This window comes from Amblyomma maculatum, chromosome 8 (genome assembly GCF_055883805.1).
Source record: "Amblyomma maculatum isolate TAMU_Amacu chromosome 8, ASM5588380v1, whole genome shotgun sequence".
Classification (NCBI taxonomy): Eukaryota; Metazoa; Arthropoda; class Arachnida; order Ixodida; family Ixodidae; genus Amblyomma; species Amblyomma maculatum.
In genome coordinates this window covers 110,715,494-110,736,170 of record NC_139351.1, presented here as the reverse complement: position 1 = coordinate 110,736,170, position 20,677 = coordinate 110,715,494, and the positions used below count along the sequence as shown (strand labels likewise).

The window sequence follows — 20,677 nt, the reverse complement described above, 5'->3', positions numbered from 1 at the left end:
ATATAAGCCACCTATTTCAAACTATTGGGAGACACATCTGGGAGCAACAGATCCATACAACACACAAAGTAATGAGACCATGTTACTGGCCAGGAAAAGAAATGCAGCCCGCCACATGGGGCTTATATGGTAGAATCCTTGCAATGCAGAAACATCAAAAGGAAATGCGGCTCCTCCGATGCAGTTTAAGTCACAGGGTGGCACTTTTTGGGATGGCACAGCTGCAGAGAGCTAAAGAACGAGGTTGAATAAACATTCCAGGTGAAAACAAAAAGGTACACTGGAAATTCGCCCCGTTTGTGGTGTTCCAATCATATGACGACATCATGCACATCAACACTCGAAACTCTGCTGCAAAACGCTCTGGCCTGACAGCTTTCCAGGCTGAAGAACGGGATAAGTCTGTCACAAACACTTATTAAAGCCCTTCATACTTGCGACTTGTAGAGGGTTTACAACCACTTTGGTTGAAAAGCGACCATCGCAAATAGTCACAATGGTTAAAAAGCAACAATCGCAGGTCATTAGAGACCAGCCAGTGACCAATCAGTGCCGCAGGTGAACTGAACGGAAGTTAGTTTTACATCTGGCTTCTCATTGCTGATGACCAGTCTCGTTTCGAATGTGAACAATTTGAGAAAGTGACCAGCGAGCCACTTTTTGCAAGAGTGAACATTGGCTAAGTGGAGTGGCTCCCTGGCCGCATGCCATTTGTGACTCGCAAGTGTGAACGAGCCTGTACTGCCCCTTATCAATCTGCATATGCAGCTAATTCTATACTTTTCGTCATAACAGCCTACGCTGCCTCGAGGCTAAGTGCTGTAAGCAAACATTTCTCATTAAGACATGCTGACAGGAAAGTAAGTCAGCCCCAGAGGTGGTCATCAGGGTCATATAACCACAAAGCATATTACGAGAGGGCTGTTGGGTATCGCAGCCAGGAGCAAAAAAAGCTGCAGCAGTAATAACGCACATCATATATTGATGGCGTTCACGGTGATGTTATTGACAAAACGTGATTTAAAATTTTTGGAACACTGAAACTTCTAATCTGGAGCATGTTGGAGCAGAGGAATGCATATTTTGGAGCTGTCCGTAGCATGCAAATTTTCAATCTGAAGCTCTTTGAAGGAATGAAACACTTGAAAAGCACCCTAGAGAAATAGACTTTTGTTTCCAGCAAAAAATTGTGCTCAATATAAATGCTCTACATACTGAGACGCTACAGTAAGCAAAACTAGATGGGAATAAATGAAGACTCTTTTCTCGGTCCCCAAACGGTTCCTACTCGCAAAGGATATCAGTTCAAAATTTATATTACATCAAGCTTGCAAGCACACCCTCCTTTGCCAAATATGTGGGAAGCTTCCTCCACCCTGCACCATAATTTAGATCACACAATTTCACAATCTGTCCATTGTAGCCCATGTTCTGCAACAGTTGCTTTTCACAGTATAATAAGAAAAAAACTTCCTAGCATGCAGCTAGACATTGAGATGAAAGGCATCACGTGCTGAATGAATATCAGTGGCATATATTTTGTCACAGACTGAATTCCAAGGGGAGGCGAACGGACCACAACTGTAATGCTTCCAGCCAAAGGCAACAATGGGCAGAAATGCTTCATACCCTGACCGAGCAATTCTGCAATGTCATTACTCGCACGCATTTGCACATGCCACCTATGAGCAGCCAACCAAACAAATTCTGCCGCAAAGCAGGCACCAGGTACAGTACTAGCTAGAGACACTGCTGAAACCATCGAAGAGGCTAAATAATGGCTTAGAACTTGAGCATCATACAACTGAGCGCAGTCAGCTAACTCTATGATCGAAACAAACGGGTAAAAAGAAAGAGGGGAGGGGAGCAGCCCTTTGAAGTAGAACTTGTTGCTGGGCTAGTTGGTTCATGATCATACGGGGAAAGTAAGCGCAAACAAAGAAGCGCTTACTTTCCCCGTATTAGCAGCCTTTTCTCAGAAAAACACCTAATATATTGTGGAAACACATATAGCTGACAACCAAACGGCGATTCTACAAATTTGAAGCATTTCGCATTCCATGCAGGCCCCTCCTTTAGATCAGGGTTGGAACGAGCAGAGGTGCAGCTGTACCCGAGCACAACACTCTCAGAACCAAAACACCCTATGAACACAATGCAAACTTCTAGCCTTAAAGCATAGTTAGAGAGAGACACTAGCCTTACCAGAATACGTGGTAAAATGCGCACATCACCGGCAGGCCAAACATCATTGTCACACAAGTAGAGTCGGCTAGAAAGCGCAAGATTAAGGCCCCAATTGTAACGAGATCTGTGTTAATTCGTTCGATGTTTGGCGAGGAAAGGCCGAGAGGAAAAAGTGGAAATTCCATGAGAAACCACAACATAATTGTGCACAAGTTAGCTATCCACACTGAAGGATCAAATCATCTGAACAGCATCACATCACATGCTTCCTTACCATTCTTCCATCACAGCAACTGGCGCAGTTATACATAGATATCACAGGTCTAACTCTGTCCTCTGCGACTCTGTGGGTAATGTTTATGCTCTCCCTTTCAGACTCTCCTCTAATATTGAATGCAACAGTTAAGGCAAGCTATTCCCTCCTGCGGTCTGAAAGCAGATGTCTACTTGGACCAGAATTACCTCCTATGCACGAAAACAATTATTGCTCAGCTGCAATTACTGTTACTTACCTACACAATAACTAATAGTAGGTAGGAACATAAGTAATTGCTGTTTAGTGATGCAGCAGTAACTCCGACATCAAAGAAGAAAAAAAAGGTAGTATCATTAGTCAGTTATGGCCAATGAATAATAAGATAAAAAACATAAGTGAAGTTAAAGATAGTCAGCAAAAATGCAACTTCGCATTGCAAGGTAATGAATGCATTGCTAAGATAGTTAAACACTTGCATGGATTATGAGGCTCAGCCCCGAGCAAAAACACCACGCAGAAGCAGGCTGCATTCCTTATAAATCTTTTAGTTAAACAAGTACGTGCTAGTTATGAGACAGATATGACATCAGAGGGTATGAAACTTACTCTATGTACCTTGTATTATCAGTACACCCAACAAATTCATACAAATAGTTTCCTCCTCCAAACCATTTCCGACTGAACACACTTCCAGTCTGTTGCTTGTTCCACCAACTTTGAAGAACTTCAAAATGTTTTTCAAAATAGAACATGCCTAAAGTTTAAGCAACTTACACTTTGTGCATTTGTACTTTTTGTCATGCCATACTGTTTGATTTATCTTTATGATATGTAGTGTATTTACCATATTATAATGTGGCTATGTGTGCATTTCATGCTCATCCTGTCTGCACTACTGCAAAAAAGAAAAATCCCTATCTTCACCACAGGCAGACAAATCACTATTGTGAAGCAGGCATACAGAAGTGGGCGTACACAATGAGCTAATACAAGGTGTTAGTGCCACGGCCTATTCTGTATGTGGTTAGTGCATCCCCAATGGCACGGCATTTGAATGCCTCACCTGTTCCTTCACGGACTGGAGTATGCTGGCTGCTGAGCTATTAGGGTATGGGTGCATTAATGGTGGCTCCAGTGGCGGAGCATCCTGGCTGGCTGGCATGGTGCAGCGCTCTCCGAGTGGAGCTCACAGGAATCCCATTCAACTGCAGCACAAGACATCACTGGCCATCAGCCAAAAAGAATGCTTGGAATGGAAGACATGAAGGACGGCTATTTGGGAACTAAGTAACAGCAGCTAAACATCACGTTTTCCGCAAGGTTTGCACTTCGCTCTGCTCAGACAAAGAAAAGAACATCCACATAACTTGGCAGGAACCGCTTCCCTCAGTACAGAAGATTACAACTTGGCAAATGCAACCTACTACACAAACTGCAAAATGCTGGTTTTTCTTATCAATCTGATCTGAAGATCACAGCAATCACTAACTTCAGCCATGCTAACCCGGAAGGCGACGCACACTTTTACAGTAGCTGACTCAACGGTACAGAGGATAATGAAACGAAGTGGGCTGAACGCGGCAGACCATGACAATGATCTCGAGCACGTCGGGGCGACTCGACGACACACTCAACAGGTGCTGCCAAGTGAAAAGCACGGCACGATGACGATTTCGAGCCAACGATCTGTTCCCATGACAAAAAAACGCGTATGCAGCTCGGGAGAAGCCACAAGGATGAGGTGAACGCGTCCTCGGGACGGTTTTTTTTTTTTTAGGTCAGCATCGAAAAATAAAACCTACACGCACTCGTCGCGAGAGACTGGTTATTTCTTTTTCTTGAACCACCACGAAGCAACGTTGCCGTATGTCACGCACGTATTCGGAGCAAAAGATAAAGACGACGAGAAGCGCACCGAGCCGGCCAAAAAACTTACCGAGGAGCCGTACGCGTGAACTTCGTACGCGGCCACCGCATAGCGGAGACGACGCCTTCGGGCGCTGGGCATCCAACACGCACACAAACACAAGCCCCTCAGGTCACGAGAGGCGTCTTTCGCTGGAATGCAGCGTCGGCTGCTTCCGCCGCTCCTGCTCGCGAGACGTCCGTGCTATGGACGCTAGGCCTAAGAAGTCCGCACAAAAGCTACGACGTCTCGGCCAGTCTCGGCGCAGCACGGTGACTGGTCAGTGGGGTTGGAATCCGCACTGCCGGACCGCCGAAAGACGCCAGTCGACCAAGCAGCACAGCACGCACGCTGCAATCAGCTCGAGCTAGAGTAGAATCCCATCAGAAAGCACGGCGTCGGTGTCTTCGTAGAAAGCAGCGACCACCAAAAACAAAAGTTGACACTTGCGTGCGCAAACAGGAATGAAACCAACCACCAGCAGAAAAGAATCAAGCCAACAAGTTTGAAAGCGGCATTGTCGTGGTTCTCCAAACTGTCCCTAGAGGGGACGACCGGTACGAAGAGTCGCGGGGGAGGAGGTTGGTGGCGGCTGCCAGGGGGACCGTATAAGAACGGCGCCGCATTATTTCCAAGCGTGAAGCTGGCGAAGCGGCGGTCGGTGACTGACCTGCGGCCTTGGCTTGACAGAGCGAGTCGCGGCGTGCTTTTGACAAAAGCAAAGCGACGCCACAAAGGGAGTATGAAGAGCAGCAGGTAAAGCAAAAGCGCTTTTCTCAAAGGGTACTCTCCCCCCCCCCTCCCCTTTTCTTCATCGAGACTACCGCAACAGCCCCCTCTCCCAAATAGCCATATGGAACGTCGCTTTTGTGTTGAGCGCGCGCGCCGGTGGTCACCGCATGGCACGCTGCGACGTAGCATGAAGAGCATCGTTAATTTACAGCGTGCAGGTTCTTTTTCTTTTTTTCTTCTCACTCGTGGTAAGTGGCGGACGTAAAGACGAACGATTTAAAGCGCAGCCGTTTGAGGCGCAAGCTGTGGTAATAAAAGTGTGAAAAGAAAACATAAGACTTCGCGCTAAGAATGCGGGCAGTGCTCCAAGTGGAGCATGATGATAAAAACGTCCCGGCGAGAGCGCGGGCGTTGGAAACGTGATATGGCGCTCGCGCTTGGCATGAGAAATTTGAGAACAGCACCGCGAGGAATCTGCTGAGCGTGGTTTTAATAAAACATGATGAGCGTCGCGTAGAACACGATCGCGCAGCTAGCGCAGAAAAGGCACGCAAAAAGAAAAACGAAAGTAAGGCGTATTATATGACAGCGCGCCGTGAAGAATGCCGTTACTTTCAGCTGGCGTGCCACAAGGCGCGCACCACATGCATGAATAGATTCGGAAGTCGAGGCGCGTGAGCATGCAGTGAAAAGCAATTGCAAAGGAGGAAAGACTGGCTCGTCAATTTTTCAGCTTATAAAATGTGCTGTCACCAACTGCGTGGCGTTCCATTTTATGATTGCATTTTTTTTTTTTGTTCCCGTTCGCGCTCACTATAACCATACGTATCCCCAACAAGCAAACAACATAAAATAACCTGATGACTACTTCTAGCGTACTTGCAAGCAAATTATCAAGTGTTGGTTGCGTTTTTTAATCGTGGCGCGCCCTGCTCTTCTTTTTAATATCCTCCCTCCCTCCCCTCATTTTTTTTTCTCCCCTCGAGTAGCACCTGTTTTACGGAAGTGCCGTGCCTTGAGGTTATTGGAAGGTTGGCCCTACCAAACGAATAACCTGGCGACTTCCAGCGTACTTTCGAGCAAAATATCGAGTGTTGGTTGCGTTTTTTTTTTTTTTAATGTGGCGCGCTATGCTGTCTTTATATATCCCTCTCTTTTCTTCTTTCTCTCTCTGCTACAGCTGCACCTGATTTGCAGAAGTGCCGTCCCTTGAGGTTACTGAAAGGTTGGCCTCACCAAAAGAGAATATTTTGTCACCACATGGCCCCTGTACATCCCGGTGAAAAAATGTGTTTAGTTTGCAGAGACTCAAAGAGCCAGAAAAAGAGAGAGAAAAAAAGTTTCCAACCTTCACCTTAAATGATGCAACTAAAGCGACAAACCATAATTACACAGAGTACAATGCGCGAACTGTGTGCACTACTAATTACCTTCCATGTTTCCGGCTTGCGCAGGCGGTCTCCAAAGTCTCATCCCCGGTAATGCGGCGTGTCGGTAGCACCGTCAACTGAGGAACCCATCCAAGTTACGACCGCTGCGTGCAGGCCGAAGCACCCGTGCACTTGCTGGTAGCGCGCGATCACAACAAAACACTAGCACAACACACTTTTTTTTTTTTTTTTTCTTCGCGCAGAAACGCTACTGAAGCAGCGACGTGCGCAACGAAGCACCGCACCGGTTTCACGAGCGTACGCAGCACTCGCGATGGCGCTGAAAGAGCTCGCGTCTTTGAGTTAAATGCCAGGGGGCAGGATCTCGAAGCACAGAAAAAAAGAACGGCACCACCGGGGGCTACGAGGATCCTTGACGAAAAAGGAGCACTAACCCTAACCCACGGAGGCTCAGAACCCTGGGCCCGAAATCGCCATACGAGTAGGTTGCTCCGGTCGCTCCGTCCTCCTACGGAGAGCCACCACTTAGCGGCCGGCAGTAGCAGCAGCAGCACGCAGACGATCTCGAAAGAAACGCTGTTCCTCCAACACTGAAGACGTTCCCTGCGTCGACCTTAGTCGTAGACTCAAGAGCTTTTTCGTCACCGTAACGTTGTTTCTTCGCCGCATCGAACGCGGGAGTCGAGAAGAAAACACACTAGTGCTTGAAGCCGCTGGCACCACCGCCTCCGCTGCTGCTACAGCACATCGCGATAAACCCGTCGTTGCTCCACTTCGCTCACATCTCGTCGCTCGCGAACGAGCCGCGTTGCACCAAGGACTCTCAGCTGCCACTATCCTCCAGCAAAGGTGATAAGAGCCGGCTTCCGTTGTTTTTCGTGAAGGGCGTAAACTAGAACTCGCGGCGAATGCAGAGAACGTGAACCACACCGCTAGAACGAAACACATCCACTGCTGCACTTCGACCGGCAAAAGCTGCTTCCAGGCGTAACGCACGCTAGTTAACCGAAGCGACCAATATGTGGACATGTAGCGCCATCTGCACACCAGAGCGGGAGGGAGCTAAAGGCCCAGCGCCCAGAGAGCAAGAAAAGCTCGGGGAAATTTTTTTTTTTTTCGTTTTGGAGAAACGATCTCATCCTTTCCTGCGCGTGGCGGCATTTCAGTCCCTCCTCAAACTGTCAGGATAGCCAGGATAAGGGTTGTGTTCTTTGCAGTGTTTCATTTACCGGTCAGAACTCGCCGGGTCACCATCGAACAGTTTCGAGAGGAGTATTTGCATTTTTGCCTTGGGGCGGCGCCTGCGCCTCTGGATCGCGTCATCATTTGTGACTTCCATAGCTTCCATCTCTGCTCGTATCTCATTTTCTGTGTTGCCTTCATGCACTCAACAACGAAAGAAAGCAGAGCCGCACTTCAGATTGGCCTACGTCTGGCATTCCTTCTCGAGCGGTAGATACAAAACAGAGCCATAAATTTGGCAGCTTCGCCTAGTTGATTCGAGGGCGCGCGCGCGGTCTGCTTTTGAAGAACGGTGATGATCAATTATAAACGCCTGACGCGCCTCCACAGCTTTTGGCGTACTCAGAGCGTTAGGCAATCGAGTTACGACTTTTGTGGGTATATTATATAACTTGAAAGATTACTCCTTTTCTTTACGCTCTTTTACGAAAAAAAAAAAACTTTGGGTGCATTACGTGATGTAACCTAAATAAGCGTTATTCGATAAGGTGGGAAATATCCTACAATTTTGAAATTCAGCTGTCTTGTATTACGCGATGTAAGCGCGAATAAGCGCTATTCGATAAGATGGAAAATATTTACTGTTTGAAATTCAACTGAGTTGTATTTTGAAGAAATGATCGAGTTGCGTGCTCTTAAAGGAAGACTTAAGTAACTACATTTCAATTCTACTTTGCGACGCGTCATTTAAAAGGGCAATTTATGCCCTTTCCCGATTTTCCTTAAAAAGCAATGCGCGCGCAAACACACACACACACACACACACACACACACACACACACACACACACACACACACACACACACACACACACACACACACACACACACACACACACACACACACACACACACACACACACACACACACACACACACACACACACACACGCACGCACACACACACGCACACACACACACACACACAAATATTCCCGTGTGGTTGTGCTCAGAACGAGCATGACATAGTAGTGGGAATCATGGATTATCAGGCTGAATTCGAAGTTCTCAAAAACTAATAAATGTGTAGTTTGTTTTCGGTTGCCGGACGATGGTTGCATGCTTTCAGATGCAGTAAATATCGCAAGACTTCTTTTTATCACGCGAGATATCTCACGATCACCAAAGCGCGACGTCGCACACGCACCCACTGTTCGGATACTGGTTGGTTGGTCGCTTGGTTGGTTCACAGGAAGGGAAAGGCGCAGTATCTGTCACACTTGTGTCTGTGGACACCTGAACCGCGCCGTAAGGGAAGGGAGGAAGGTGGGAGTTAAAGTGGAAAGAGAGAAAGAGGAGCCGTAGGGGAGGGCTGCGGGGTAATTTCGGAGCCGAAATAGCTTCGGAGAAAGTGTGTGTGTGTGTGTGTGTGTGTGTGTGTGTGTGTGTGTGTGTGTGTGTGTGTGTGTGTGTGTGTGTGTGTGTGTGTGTGTGTGTGTGTGTGTGTGTGTGTGTGTGTGTGTGTGTGTGTGTGTGGGCAATTTTTATTTTCCAGTGAACTAATTACTAATTAATATAATTCTTCTAAGTTACCTATTAATGCCTTTAGATAATAAGTATGATTTGCAAAGTTGAAGAGCACCTTTTGAAGCCCCCATTCCATTTATTTCCGGTAAAGAAAGCCTTACGTGTATTCTTTTTCCAAGCTGTAAAGAAAGCACGCAAAATACAACAAAATATCACAAAATATTCGCGCGCCGCGATTGTGACGCTCTCAATCGTGGTTTGACTGAGCGAAATTAGCTGCGGCCGTGACTCGGCAGCCCAGTTCCAGCAGCAGGCGATGGTTGCAGTGAGCGCGGGGAGCCAGCACATCCTATAGGGGGTATTCACTGACGAGCTGTGTGCTGTGCATTGTGGGTAATTGAGGCGCAGTCGGCCATTTTTGTGTCCACGGAACGAACAGGGGAAACATACGTATCAAGTGCTGTCGTGCGGTTCTACAAGCAGTGGCATCCGCAGCTATATGTTATTTATTGAGCTATCGTAGACTGTAATAGACGCGTGCACAGTGTAAACAACGGAAGCTGAAGAGCTGCGCGAAAGACCTCGGCATTTTAAGGTTCCGGAAGTACACACGAACAACTCCACCCGAACGAGACACTTCCACGAGATGCAACGCCACGTATGGCTGGCACGGCACAACCGCACAATTATCATGGAATGTGAGAAATGTATGTCAAAATGGGCTGTACTTGAATCTTCCGGATGTGCCCTAGCAGCCAGCTCTTGTCACTATCTGTGCACGACTGTTCTTCACGCACTCGGAAGACACATTTCCGGTAAAAGAGCAGCGCGGCAATGTATCGCTTGCAGTCATGCGCATGCATTCAGCGAGCCGCCAACACCTCCTCGTCGTGTTCTGTTGCAATAAAATCCTTCAAAGAGGACTCGCTAAACTTTGTGTTGCCGTACTTGCCTCATTCGACCAGAAGTCGGATGTTCGCATCATCTGTGTCGGCTGCTAATCAAAGCAGACCGCATGCACATTCGGCGAAGGAACGGAGGCGGGCAGAGTTGTTTTGCAGAAGGTTTGAAGAACTTTATAAACAAATTTATCTACAATAACAAATCAAGTTTAGCTTGGCCAAAACTGCGCTGTATTTCAAGAGTTTTGTTGCAAAAAGTTATTTCGAGCCCGCAAGGCAACGAGGGGGCGCTACCGGTGTCATCGCTGTGGCGTGTGGCAGCGGTTTCTTTTGCTTCCTTACCGCCACAGACGATGCAAAAAAACATCCGACTTCTTCTGATCGATTGAGGCAAGTACACCAAACAAGATTTTGGCTACTAAACGCCATTTCTATGCAGAATATCAGCTACAAAAACTCAGCGGTTTAGTTGGTGTAAACGTTGGACGGCACGCACGTAATTGCACAAAGCGCGAGTTCGTCTGCTTCAACCGCGGCTCTTAACCCAGCCGCTTGTAACGTAGTTGCGTTATTCGAGTGGTCAGTAGGCTTGCGATTGGTTTCTTGTGATGAAGCTCGTCTGTAGGACAAGGAATTCGTGAATGTCGCACATATTTATGCGTGGGCACAGGCCGACGCTTACCGTGCAGTTTCGCATATCGACTGCATACGGGTTGGTACCAAAGTTTTGTTTCGTACAGGTCTCTGTCCGCATCGCGCCCACTTTGCAGATAAATCGAACTGTCACTCATGATACTGACTGAGTTTTCATAACAACGGTGCTGGCGTGAGGCAGAGTGACAGAGCAAACGGACGCGCACGAACAGCTAACCTAACCGCCGCCCCGTACTAGTACTAGTCAAAACAGGACGCAAAGATGGCGTCGGCTGCATACTGACGTCAGCTGTGACGTCATGTGAATACCCCCTATAGGAGGTGTTGGGTGAGTTCGCTGCACTGGCATCGTCACGTGCGCCGGCTGCCTCAAGTGGATCGGCCTGCCGCTTCAGCCCATGAAGCCACGGCTGCAGCTGATTTCGTTCACTCAAACCACTGTTGAGGGCACCACTATGTGCCTAGAAATATACTTCTAGGCACTGACCGTTACGTGATATTTTTTGTATTTCGCGGGCTTTCTTTGGAGCCGGGAAAAAAAAAAGATACTCGTAAGGCTTTGGTTATTGGAAATAAATGGAATGGGTGTGCGCCAGCTTGTAAACAGATTTATTTTCTTTCGCGACGTCACCGACCCCTTTTTGCGCACTGTGTGCCAAGTGAGGCTCGCGCGGGCGTTGCCCAATTTCGTTGTTGCTACGGAAAGCATGCCAGGGCGTCTTTCTAGTTTTTTCAAAGAGGTTGTCAGCAGTGTTCGAATTCTGTCAGCTCGCTTCTCGACAGAATACTTAAGTTCAGTGAAAAAGAAGAACCTGTATAAAGCTGTTTGTGACGACTTCTTCCCTGTTCCTGTGTACAGAGCCTTGTATAGCGGCCGTCTAGGTCAAGACGTACTGAAGCGTGTCAAAAGAATGCCAGTTTCTCCTGGGGTAAAGACGTTTTTCTTTAAGTTACATACAGGAACATTATCGGTACAAACTTTTTTTGAAAGCAAGGGCTTTTATCTGCCATGGGGTAACTTTGCTTAATATGTAAACAGCCAGAGACAATAGACCATGTATTTCTGCACTGTTGGGAGGGCGTCTATTTTTGGGACGTGCTGCAACGAACTGTTAAAAAAGAATTACCATTAGACTCATACGGGATTAGATTCCTGCCAACTGAAAATAATGATGGGATTCCACTTGATACGGTTATGCTAATAGGCCTGCACAGTCTATGGCGGTCCAGAATGGCGGGTTTTCACTGTGACCCTGACGCCCGCCCTGCAAGGCTCTACTTCCGTGAGAGTATACACGCATTGGTTGAAATGCACAAATTGAAGACCACTGTGCCAGACTGGATTTTAAGAGTCGAACCACTATGCGAGCTGAAGGAATTTTAACTTGACAAAGGCAACTCGTATGAGCCTGCCGGCTTCTGTATTAAGTGTCATGCTTGTGGTAACCGCTCTGCTGTGAACATTTGATTGTAGCGCGTTTTTGTTGGTTTTGTTGTGTGTTGGTGATGACCGGCAATAAAGAAAAAAAAAAGGTGTTTCAGAAGATGCTCTCCAACTTTGTAAATATATTTTATTGTTGAAAGGCAGCTGTTAGTAAGTTAGGAAAATTATTTTAATTACTAATTAGCTAATTGTATGTATGTATGTATGTATGTATGTATGTATGTATGTATGTATGTATGTATGTATGTACGTACGTACGTATGTACGTATGTACGCATGTACGCATGTATGTATGTATGTATGTATGTATGTATGTATGTATGTATGTATGTATGTATGTATGTATGTATGTATGTATGTATGTATGTATGTACGTACGTATGTACGCATGTATGTATATATGTATGTATGTATGTATGTATGTATGTATGTATGTACGTACGTACGTACGTACGTATGTACGCATGTATGTATGTATGTACGTACGTACGTACGTATGTACGCATGTATGTATGTATGTATGTATGTATGTATGTATGTATGTATGTATGTATGTATGTATGTATGTATGTATGTATGTATGTACGTACGTATGTACGCATGTATGTATGTATGTATGTATGTATGTATGTATGTATGTATGTATGTATGTATGTACGTACGTATGTACGCATGTATGTATGTATGTATGTATGTATGTATGTATGTATGTATGTATGTATGTATGTATGTATGTATGTATGTATGTATGTATGTATGTATGTATGTATGTATGTATGTATGTATCTATGTATGTATGTATGTATGTATGTATGTGTGTGTATGTATGTATGTATGTACGTACGTATGTACGCATGTATGTATGTATGTATGTATGTATGTATGTATGTATGTATGTATGTATGTATGTATGTATGTATGTATGTATGTATGTATGTATGTAGTTTACTGATCACAGGCAAATTTCACGCTGTGATTCACAATTAGTAGCCTCTTACGCGTCATTTTAAAATGGTTGGTTGGTTGGTTGGTTTGTGGGGTTTAACGTCCCAAAGCGACTCAGGCTATGAGAGACGCCGTAGTGGAGGACTCCGGAAATTTCGACCACCTGGGGTTCTTTAACGTGCACTGACATCGCACAGCACACGGGCGCCTTGCTTTTCGCCTCCATCGAAAAGCGGCCGCCGAGGCCGGGATTCGATCCCGCATCCTTGGGAACAGTAGTCGAACGCCGTAACCACTGCGCCACCCCGGCGGGGCATTTAAAAAAAAAAAAAAAAAAATGAAAACAAACAAAGCAACAGTTTAATTCTTGATTGCATATATATGGGTAAGATGCCTAATATACTTACGTGTTATGAACTGTAGGCATGGAAAGACCCACAACATTATCCCTAAAGTGCATAATTCTTTATAACCTCAATAAGCTTGGACATCTCACCTGGGTCGAATTTTTCTTTATCGGTCGATCACAGCATGTCATTGCTAACAACGATAATTCACCGTCAACACCCGTTACGTCAGGTGTACCACAAGAGTCCGGTTTGGGCGCCCTTCTTTTTTTAGTTTCAATAAAACTAACGCTATCTTTGCCATCTCTCGAGCTTAGAAGAAAAATTTCACGTCTTAGCCTTTTTCACAAAATTTCTCATCATAACGAATTGAGACACACTTTCATTTCGCAGCCATCGTATCGCTCCTCCCGCGTCGATCATGCTTACAAAGTAAATGCCATAACTTGCAATACTAATGCCCTTTTCATTCCTTTTTACCTCGTACGTCAGTAAAGTGGAATCGCCTTCCACCCGATATCGCATTAATCCAAGATCAAGATTCACTTCGCTCATCACTGATGCAATATCTTGAAGCTGATCCGTGACCCTTTCTTTTTTTTCCTCGCTATTATCTTATTTCAGTTTTTCGTCTTTCATGCTTATCTGCTCCTAGTGCTGTTGTTCTTTTCGCTGTATAATGCTGTTTTCTCGCCGCTTATGATTGTTTTCAGTTTATTCCACTTGTATTACTTTCTTTATTGAACGATTGTTTTCGTTGTTCTGTATTCCCTTGTTCGTTTAGGCTTTGTTATGTTTTGTTCATTTAGTGTTCTATGCTTTCTATCATATATGATGTAGCACTCCCATCTGTAATGCGTATGCGCTTGAGGGTAATACAATGAAATGAAATGAAAAAGGGCGGGGGCGACAAATATTGACGTATAGACCAACACCGATCTGTGACGTAAGCACGATGCGGTGGCGCTTCTATCGCCTGCGTGGTCCGACTGGGGGTGAAAAATAGGCTTAGCGCCCATAGGAATACATGGAAGCGAAATATTCCAAAGCAGTTTTCTAATTTCACGGGTCATCTATGATGTCGTTATTCGGTACAGAGCAACCATGAACGCCCTGGAACAGATCGTGGAAGTGTGAAATCTCACAGAAGTCTCCGTGAGCCGTTAATGCTGATATATACTGACTCGCCTATGACCACCTCGCAAATCCTTTGGTCTATAGCGTATTCATGCACAGATATATCGGTGATTAAAAACATCCTCTATGTTTCTCCTCAATTCATACAGCGGTAAAACATGGGGCTGGGTTAGTTGGTCATTCATACTTGAAACGAAGATAGCGCAAGAAAGGACAACCACAGAGAGGACATGACACAAGGAAGCGTTATTTGTGTCGTGTCCACAGAGGTTGTCCTCTTTTGCGCTGTGTTCGTTCCAAGTCATACTTACATGCACTGCGTACACCGGGGATAGCAAGAGAAGGGAACTCTCCGGGCTTCGCCTAAGAAGGTGTCATCGAGTCCGTTCGGCTCGACTGTACATTTTTCTTTCTTTCTTTTTTGCTTTTTTTTTTTGCCACTGGCTGCCCGACATGGATTCAAAGAAGGGAAAGGGAGCTATAGTCGGATACAACGCAAGAAAACAGCGGCAGATACCCCTTGAAGGAGACCCTTCAACCAATGGCGCCGCTCGGCTCTCATGATGCCGAGGGTAATCCTCTTACTGCGTGGTAAACCTCTCTTCATCTGCCACACCCTGCGCTGACCCGCGACCAGTCCAAGGGTGCAAGGTCTTGATTCACGGGGATTGGTTTTGTCCATTGACTGCAAAAGCGATTTTTTATTTTTTTTAGTTGTATGCGACTACAGAAGGCTACTCGCGTCGCGGTCTACTGCTCGGCTTGCACCCACCTTTTTCGTTGTGCATATATTAGCTGCGTCCTTGGCGGACATATTAGCCCCTTCTCAATGACGTCATGGTGGACTCCTGATGCTCAAAGGTTGCTTTCGCGACTCGAAGTACTGCACAGTAAAGAACCCCAGACGGTCGCAGTTAGCCCTCCAAGGCTGTATCCCTTATAGCTTGAGCCGCTTTGGGACGTTGAATCCCGCAAACCTACGGAAAGTGACCGACGTGCGCCAGTAATTTGGCCGTCTGCACCTCCTCACTCTTCCGGCCTCCTACCGTAAGCCGTGCTGGTACTTTGGAAAGAGAAGCAACCCGAATGTGTGTGGTGGTGAGAGGCCTGTTTCTTCTTTCACGGTGTTAAGTTTGAAGGGATCGTTTGTGGGTACCGGTGCTAACAGCGAAGCAAGCCGCAAAAGTTCAGCGTGCAAGGAAAATGGCCCATAAATAAGAAAGACTGCACTCTTCTGCGCATGATGTCACTACGCTCGAGACTAACGGGGAAGGGGGGGGGGGGGGGGGTTGAGTCATCACCTTGGTCATCGCCCTTCGGCGGCAGAACAGAGCATAAAAATACCATGCGTGGAGCACTGTCCAGCCTCCTCAACCTTCTCTCGGGGAACGTGGAGGAAAATGAAGGGAATCAAGGGAAAGGATGGGGAAAAGGGAGAAAGCGCCCGTGTCCAGAGGGAGGAAACAAACAAGAAAGGAAGAATAAGCGAAAGAACAATTGGGAAAATAAAGAGTACCGAGAGGTGCCGAGCTGGATGGCGCCGGGCAGCTTCTTTTCAACGGCGGAGAGAGGAAACGACATAATTTATCCGTCTGCTTGTGGGTCTACCGTCGGCCGCATTGGGGCGCTTTGCGAATCACCTCGTGTCGGCGCGCTTCTTTTCGTTCTTTGTTTAGTTCGTGAAGCTCCCATCAAAGCCTCTGACCGATTGTCAAAAACTAAAAATAACTGCACGCTACTGTAAAAAGAGGGGATCACCATTTTCTCCTTTCTCGCGCAGCCATCAGCAGGGAAGATTACGCCGAATTCTCGCGATTTTCGTTAACACTAACGTCGCTTTATGAATTACTTTCCAAAATAAAATAGCGCTGAAATAGAGGTGGGGATTAATAAAGCATTCAGGACCCTCTGCTAACACTGGCTAGCACTTCCTAGGAAGGGGAGGTCGAGGCATGACATGAAGGCGAGCGTCCGTGCCTTATCAATATGGACGATTTGCGGTCCCCTCGGTTCACATGTTTCCGCAATGTATACATTTTTCGCCGGGTTTTCGACGCGGTGGCTCGTCTGCAATGAATTATTTGTAAGCACCGAAATGGCCAGATTGCGCGGCTACAGCGAATGCGATGAAGCGACAACGGATGAATTTAATAAAAACGAAAAGCAAAGTTTGCAGAGAGAAAGAGTCTTAAAAAAAAAAAAAGGAGTCTGCGTGTTAAATCGGTGATATGGAGGGATCGATACGTGGTCGTCCGCTATATGCAAATGCTAACACGCGCGCACCGGCTCGCATATGCAGATGAACTCTGCGAGTGGAGAGAAAAAATGCTCCGAGCGATGCATTTTCGCTTATATTATTTTTATTTTTGCCGTTATGGGGCATGCGCTAATGAAAGAAAGTGTCTTATATGTGTTGCCTGGTTCACCATGCAGCGACCACTTTGCTGACCCCGATGTTCTTTTCCGATTTTCATATAAAAGAAAATAGAGGAACGAGCAAGGAATAGACGCGATATCGCTTTTAAAATCTCCTTTTCATTCCGCGCTTTTTATTTTTGTTTAAGTTGTTTTTTCGAGAAGGAAATCTATCTCATCCTTCGGTCTACGGACACCTACATTTCAAATTAATGGCATATAATTCGAGGCACAGAGACGTTTGCTCTCCACATTCGGTTCAGTAGCGTTGTACCACTCTATTTGTTTTTTCGACATGTGTCTAACTATATAGCCCTTTAAGCTTAATCCCCTCAAACTAGGTTGCGGGGATGATTTTTCGGCCAAACCCAGCTTGGTTTCGCTATCGCGTAAAACGAGCTGGGAAATGAGTTAAACCCGTCTCATAAAGTTATAGATGCGCTAGCCTTGTGAACAGTGCGATATCGTGTACACGAATTTGTTCTTTAAATTCTTATTATTCATTTTTCAGGGATAAGCTACGAAAAGCTTTTGTTGTTATTTTTTAGTTGACGTTATCAGATCTTTCCTACTTTAGAGAAAAATGGGACGGTCTTTTTGTGCCGTTGTCAGATGGGAGGAGGTTTGGCACCAGAAGGCGCCGCACCTCAAGGTCTCACATAACCTATCTGCCCGTCATCATTCATACATCATCCCCGGCACTCCCCCCCCCCCCCCCCCCCCCCCCTCCCGGATGTCCGGGGGGCGGAGGTATTTGTTTCGGGATGACGGCCGCGATACACGCCTCCCTGGCCACGCTCTGCGTCAAGGTGTCGCTTCCTCCGCGCTGTGTCGTGTCGCCTCTAGCTTACCTCTCCTATGTGGATCATTCTGTGCATCAGGATCATGTGGTTACTGCAACAGAATTTTGTTCCGGCTTAAGAGCTTGTTAATGCGATTGGTGCGCTCTGAAAATAAGCGTAACGATGTTTTATGCTTATCAGTGAAGTAGGTCTGTATTTACAGACGTCACCTGGCGGCTTGTCGCGGAGTTGGACAACTTACCAGGTATGATAGGAGCGAGCACTTCATTGTCAAGCCGGGACCATTGTCTTCGGATGGCATGTAGCAAAATGCTGGAGGATGACACGCGGCTCGGAAGTCCTAGGGCTATTACAGTGGTAAGGTTTTTATAATTTTGCAGCCGTTAGTGCGCCGAAACGAATCAAGAGGGGGCTAGCAGTCTCGTGTTTACGGCAGGCGTTGATCAAATCCTGTCCGCACTTGATGGGCAACAGTGTCAACCTACAGATTGAGAGGTTGAAGCGAAGTGGATATCCGAGGAGCAAGCTGATATCTGCGGCTGAAAGCGGTTTGAAGAACATGCGACCCCGAACAAGAGAGCGTAAAGAGAGTGAAAAGAGAAGACAGGTTGGTTGTCCTGCCCTATGTACATACATGGCGTATCGCACTGTCTTAAAAAGATAGCCAGCCGATTTGAAATTAGGGTCGTGCTGTCTGCACCGAACAAGTTAAACAGTATGTGCAGGAAGGTGAATGGAACGAATGGGACCAAGGAAGGAGGCGGCGTACTTCACAGGGAACGCTTTGTCAAATGCCACACAGGTGTAGTGTACACCCTCCCACTTTTTTAACTTAAAAAAAAAAAAAGAAGATCCCCCTGACATGTGGGAAAGCCTATGTGCGGCAGACAGGCCGATACCCCAATGAAAGGTTAAGGGAACATAGAAATTCGTGTGCCGCATTGTCGGTTCCAAGAAACCTGGACCGATTGCTCTCGTTGTAAAACGGAAGACGATCAACATTGTGTTTGTGTAACTATGCAGCGCCAGAGGTCTAAAGAGCACAGATAATGTTTCAGACTGACACACAGGGTTCAGAGTAATTGGGATTTTGCGTAGGAGGGACGAAGACCTTATAAAATGGAGCAGGCAATAGTTAAAAATATATTGATGTTCAGCTTTTGCCAAGTATCCAGCTGGGAACGCAGCTGGATGTGAAGCCGGGTGGATGCGAAGACGACGAAGACGGCCGGCGGGCCGCCAGGCCTCTGAGGCCCTGGTAATGCCTGCCGCAAACAACCGCAACACACCAGCAGGAGCCATGTGGTTCTTCCGGATGCCCTCGATCGCGAAAGTGCAGCTGCTGGCCCTGGCGATGGGCATCGGGTCGATCGTGGACGCACTGAATTGGCACTACGCCCGGGGCTTCAGCGTGTGCATCTTCAGCGCTCACACGCTCGCATTCCTCATGACCGCGACGTATGCCACACCTCTCACGGCCTTCATCCACATGACGTCAGGTCCCGGAGCTGTTGAGTCCTCGGCGTACCGGCACGCCTGCCGGCTGCACTACTTTCTCGCCGCGGTGGTGTACATCACGGTGCTCGTGTTCCTGGTGACGCAGCAGGGCGGCATCGCCCGAGAGGCCGTCCGAGACCGGGTCATCGTCTTGTCCATCCTTAACATGCTCGTCTACTGCCTGCTGGCATTCCTCGCGTGATCTACCTGTCTGTCGACGGCAGCAACAGTGCTGTCTTAGCAGCTGGACACGCAATGACACGCCTGTCGGCGGTCAGTGCGACGGTGCATTCGCCCTTACGGTGGCGGTGCCGTGATAGCGTTGGAGCGTGATTAGTTTCGACGCTGAGGTGACAAGATCTGCGTCCCATCAAACATCAAGTTGACAAAAGCAGCCCAAGTTGAGTCAGCCTGTGCTTCGTTGTAGCTTGTCTCTACAGAAGTCCTTGCTTTTTGTAGGAACTTGCGACCCATCTCTAAATGACATGCTCAGTTTCATGCTTGATGACAACAATTAACAGCGAAGTGAAATTGTCGACGACCGTTATATTCTGTGTAAACAAGAAACACTCAAGCGCCGCGTATAGCTGTGACCGCAACATAACACTTCGGTGGCCTGAGCTTTGTGAATATGTTCGGCACGAAGATAGTGTCCTTCTTCTAAACTGCATACCGACCGTCTTCGGCATACCAGAAGCCTGTTATAAACCCCGAGTGCAGCTGCGATTATAGGTTATGGCGTTTCTGTGCTGAATGCCAAGCTGAGCGCTGCTTTTGCGAAATGTGTTGCATGCTTTGTTGGATACAGAGTTCCTCGGTGTTGTCAGCCTTGGTTGTGGAACTGTTGCCTTTGTAGAGGCACCACATTACTCAAATGACAGTAGCCTTGATAGCTCCGACCAAATTTTGACCGACATCGGATCATTCTACCTGAAATCGCATAGTCGTAATAACCGTAAGCCTTTGCGTACGTATTACATGAGTGCGTGTAAGCTTTAAATGTATATATACTATAGGTGTATAAAGCGTACAACCGTGTAACTCGGAGACCTCGACAATAGGCCTTGCTTAACAACATAGACGAGGTGTAAGCAACACCTCGTTTCAGAGCATTCATTCATTTCAATGTGAGCGTGCTTGCAACACTGCTGTAATATAGTGGCACAATGTTATGTAGGACTTGGTGTGGTGCACATTTGAATGGGCTATGCAGGATATTGTGCCAGAAGCGATTATAAAACCTGTTAAGAGCGCTACCATAGCGCGCGGTATATGTTGCTTTTGGCATAATATGAAATGTGTTATTCGTATAGAGTGACACAGGTGTCATGGCATAAGTTTGAAACACACGAC

The 20,677-nt window shown here is 46.7% G+C and overlaps 1 protein-coding gene across 6 annotated transcripts in view; it reads right to left on the bottom strand.

Moving 5' to 3' along the window:
• Nucleotides 1–7,469, bottom strand: part of p120ctn (adherens junction protein p120) — a 93,877-nt gene extending 86,408 nt beyond the window's left edge. Inside the window, exons 1-2 of one of the 6 annotated variants that reach the window (XM_084577213.1) lie at nucleotides 6,512–7,469; nucleotides 3,507–3,648 (exon numbers count right to left, since the gene is read on the bottom strand). In XM_084577213.1, coding sequence (XP_084433339.1) covers nucleotides 3,507–3,605 — 99 coding nt within the window. In that variant the 5' untranslated portion in view covers nucleotides 3,606–3,648; nucleotides 6,512–7,469. Of the gene's footprint in view, nucleotides 1–3,506; nucleotides 3,649–4,379; nucleotides 5,042–6,511 lie in introns of those variants that run through there. The other 5 variants (XM_084577212.1, XM_084577216.1, XM_084577214.1 and 2 more) reach the window with 5 other exon arrangements.
• Between the last annotated feature and the right edge of the window lie 13,208 nt (nucleotides 7,470–20,677).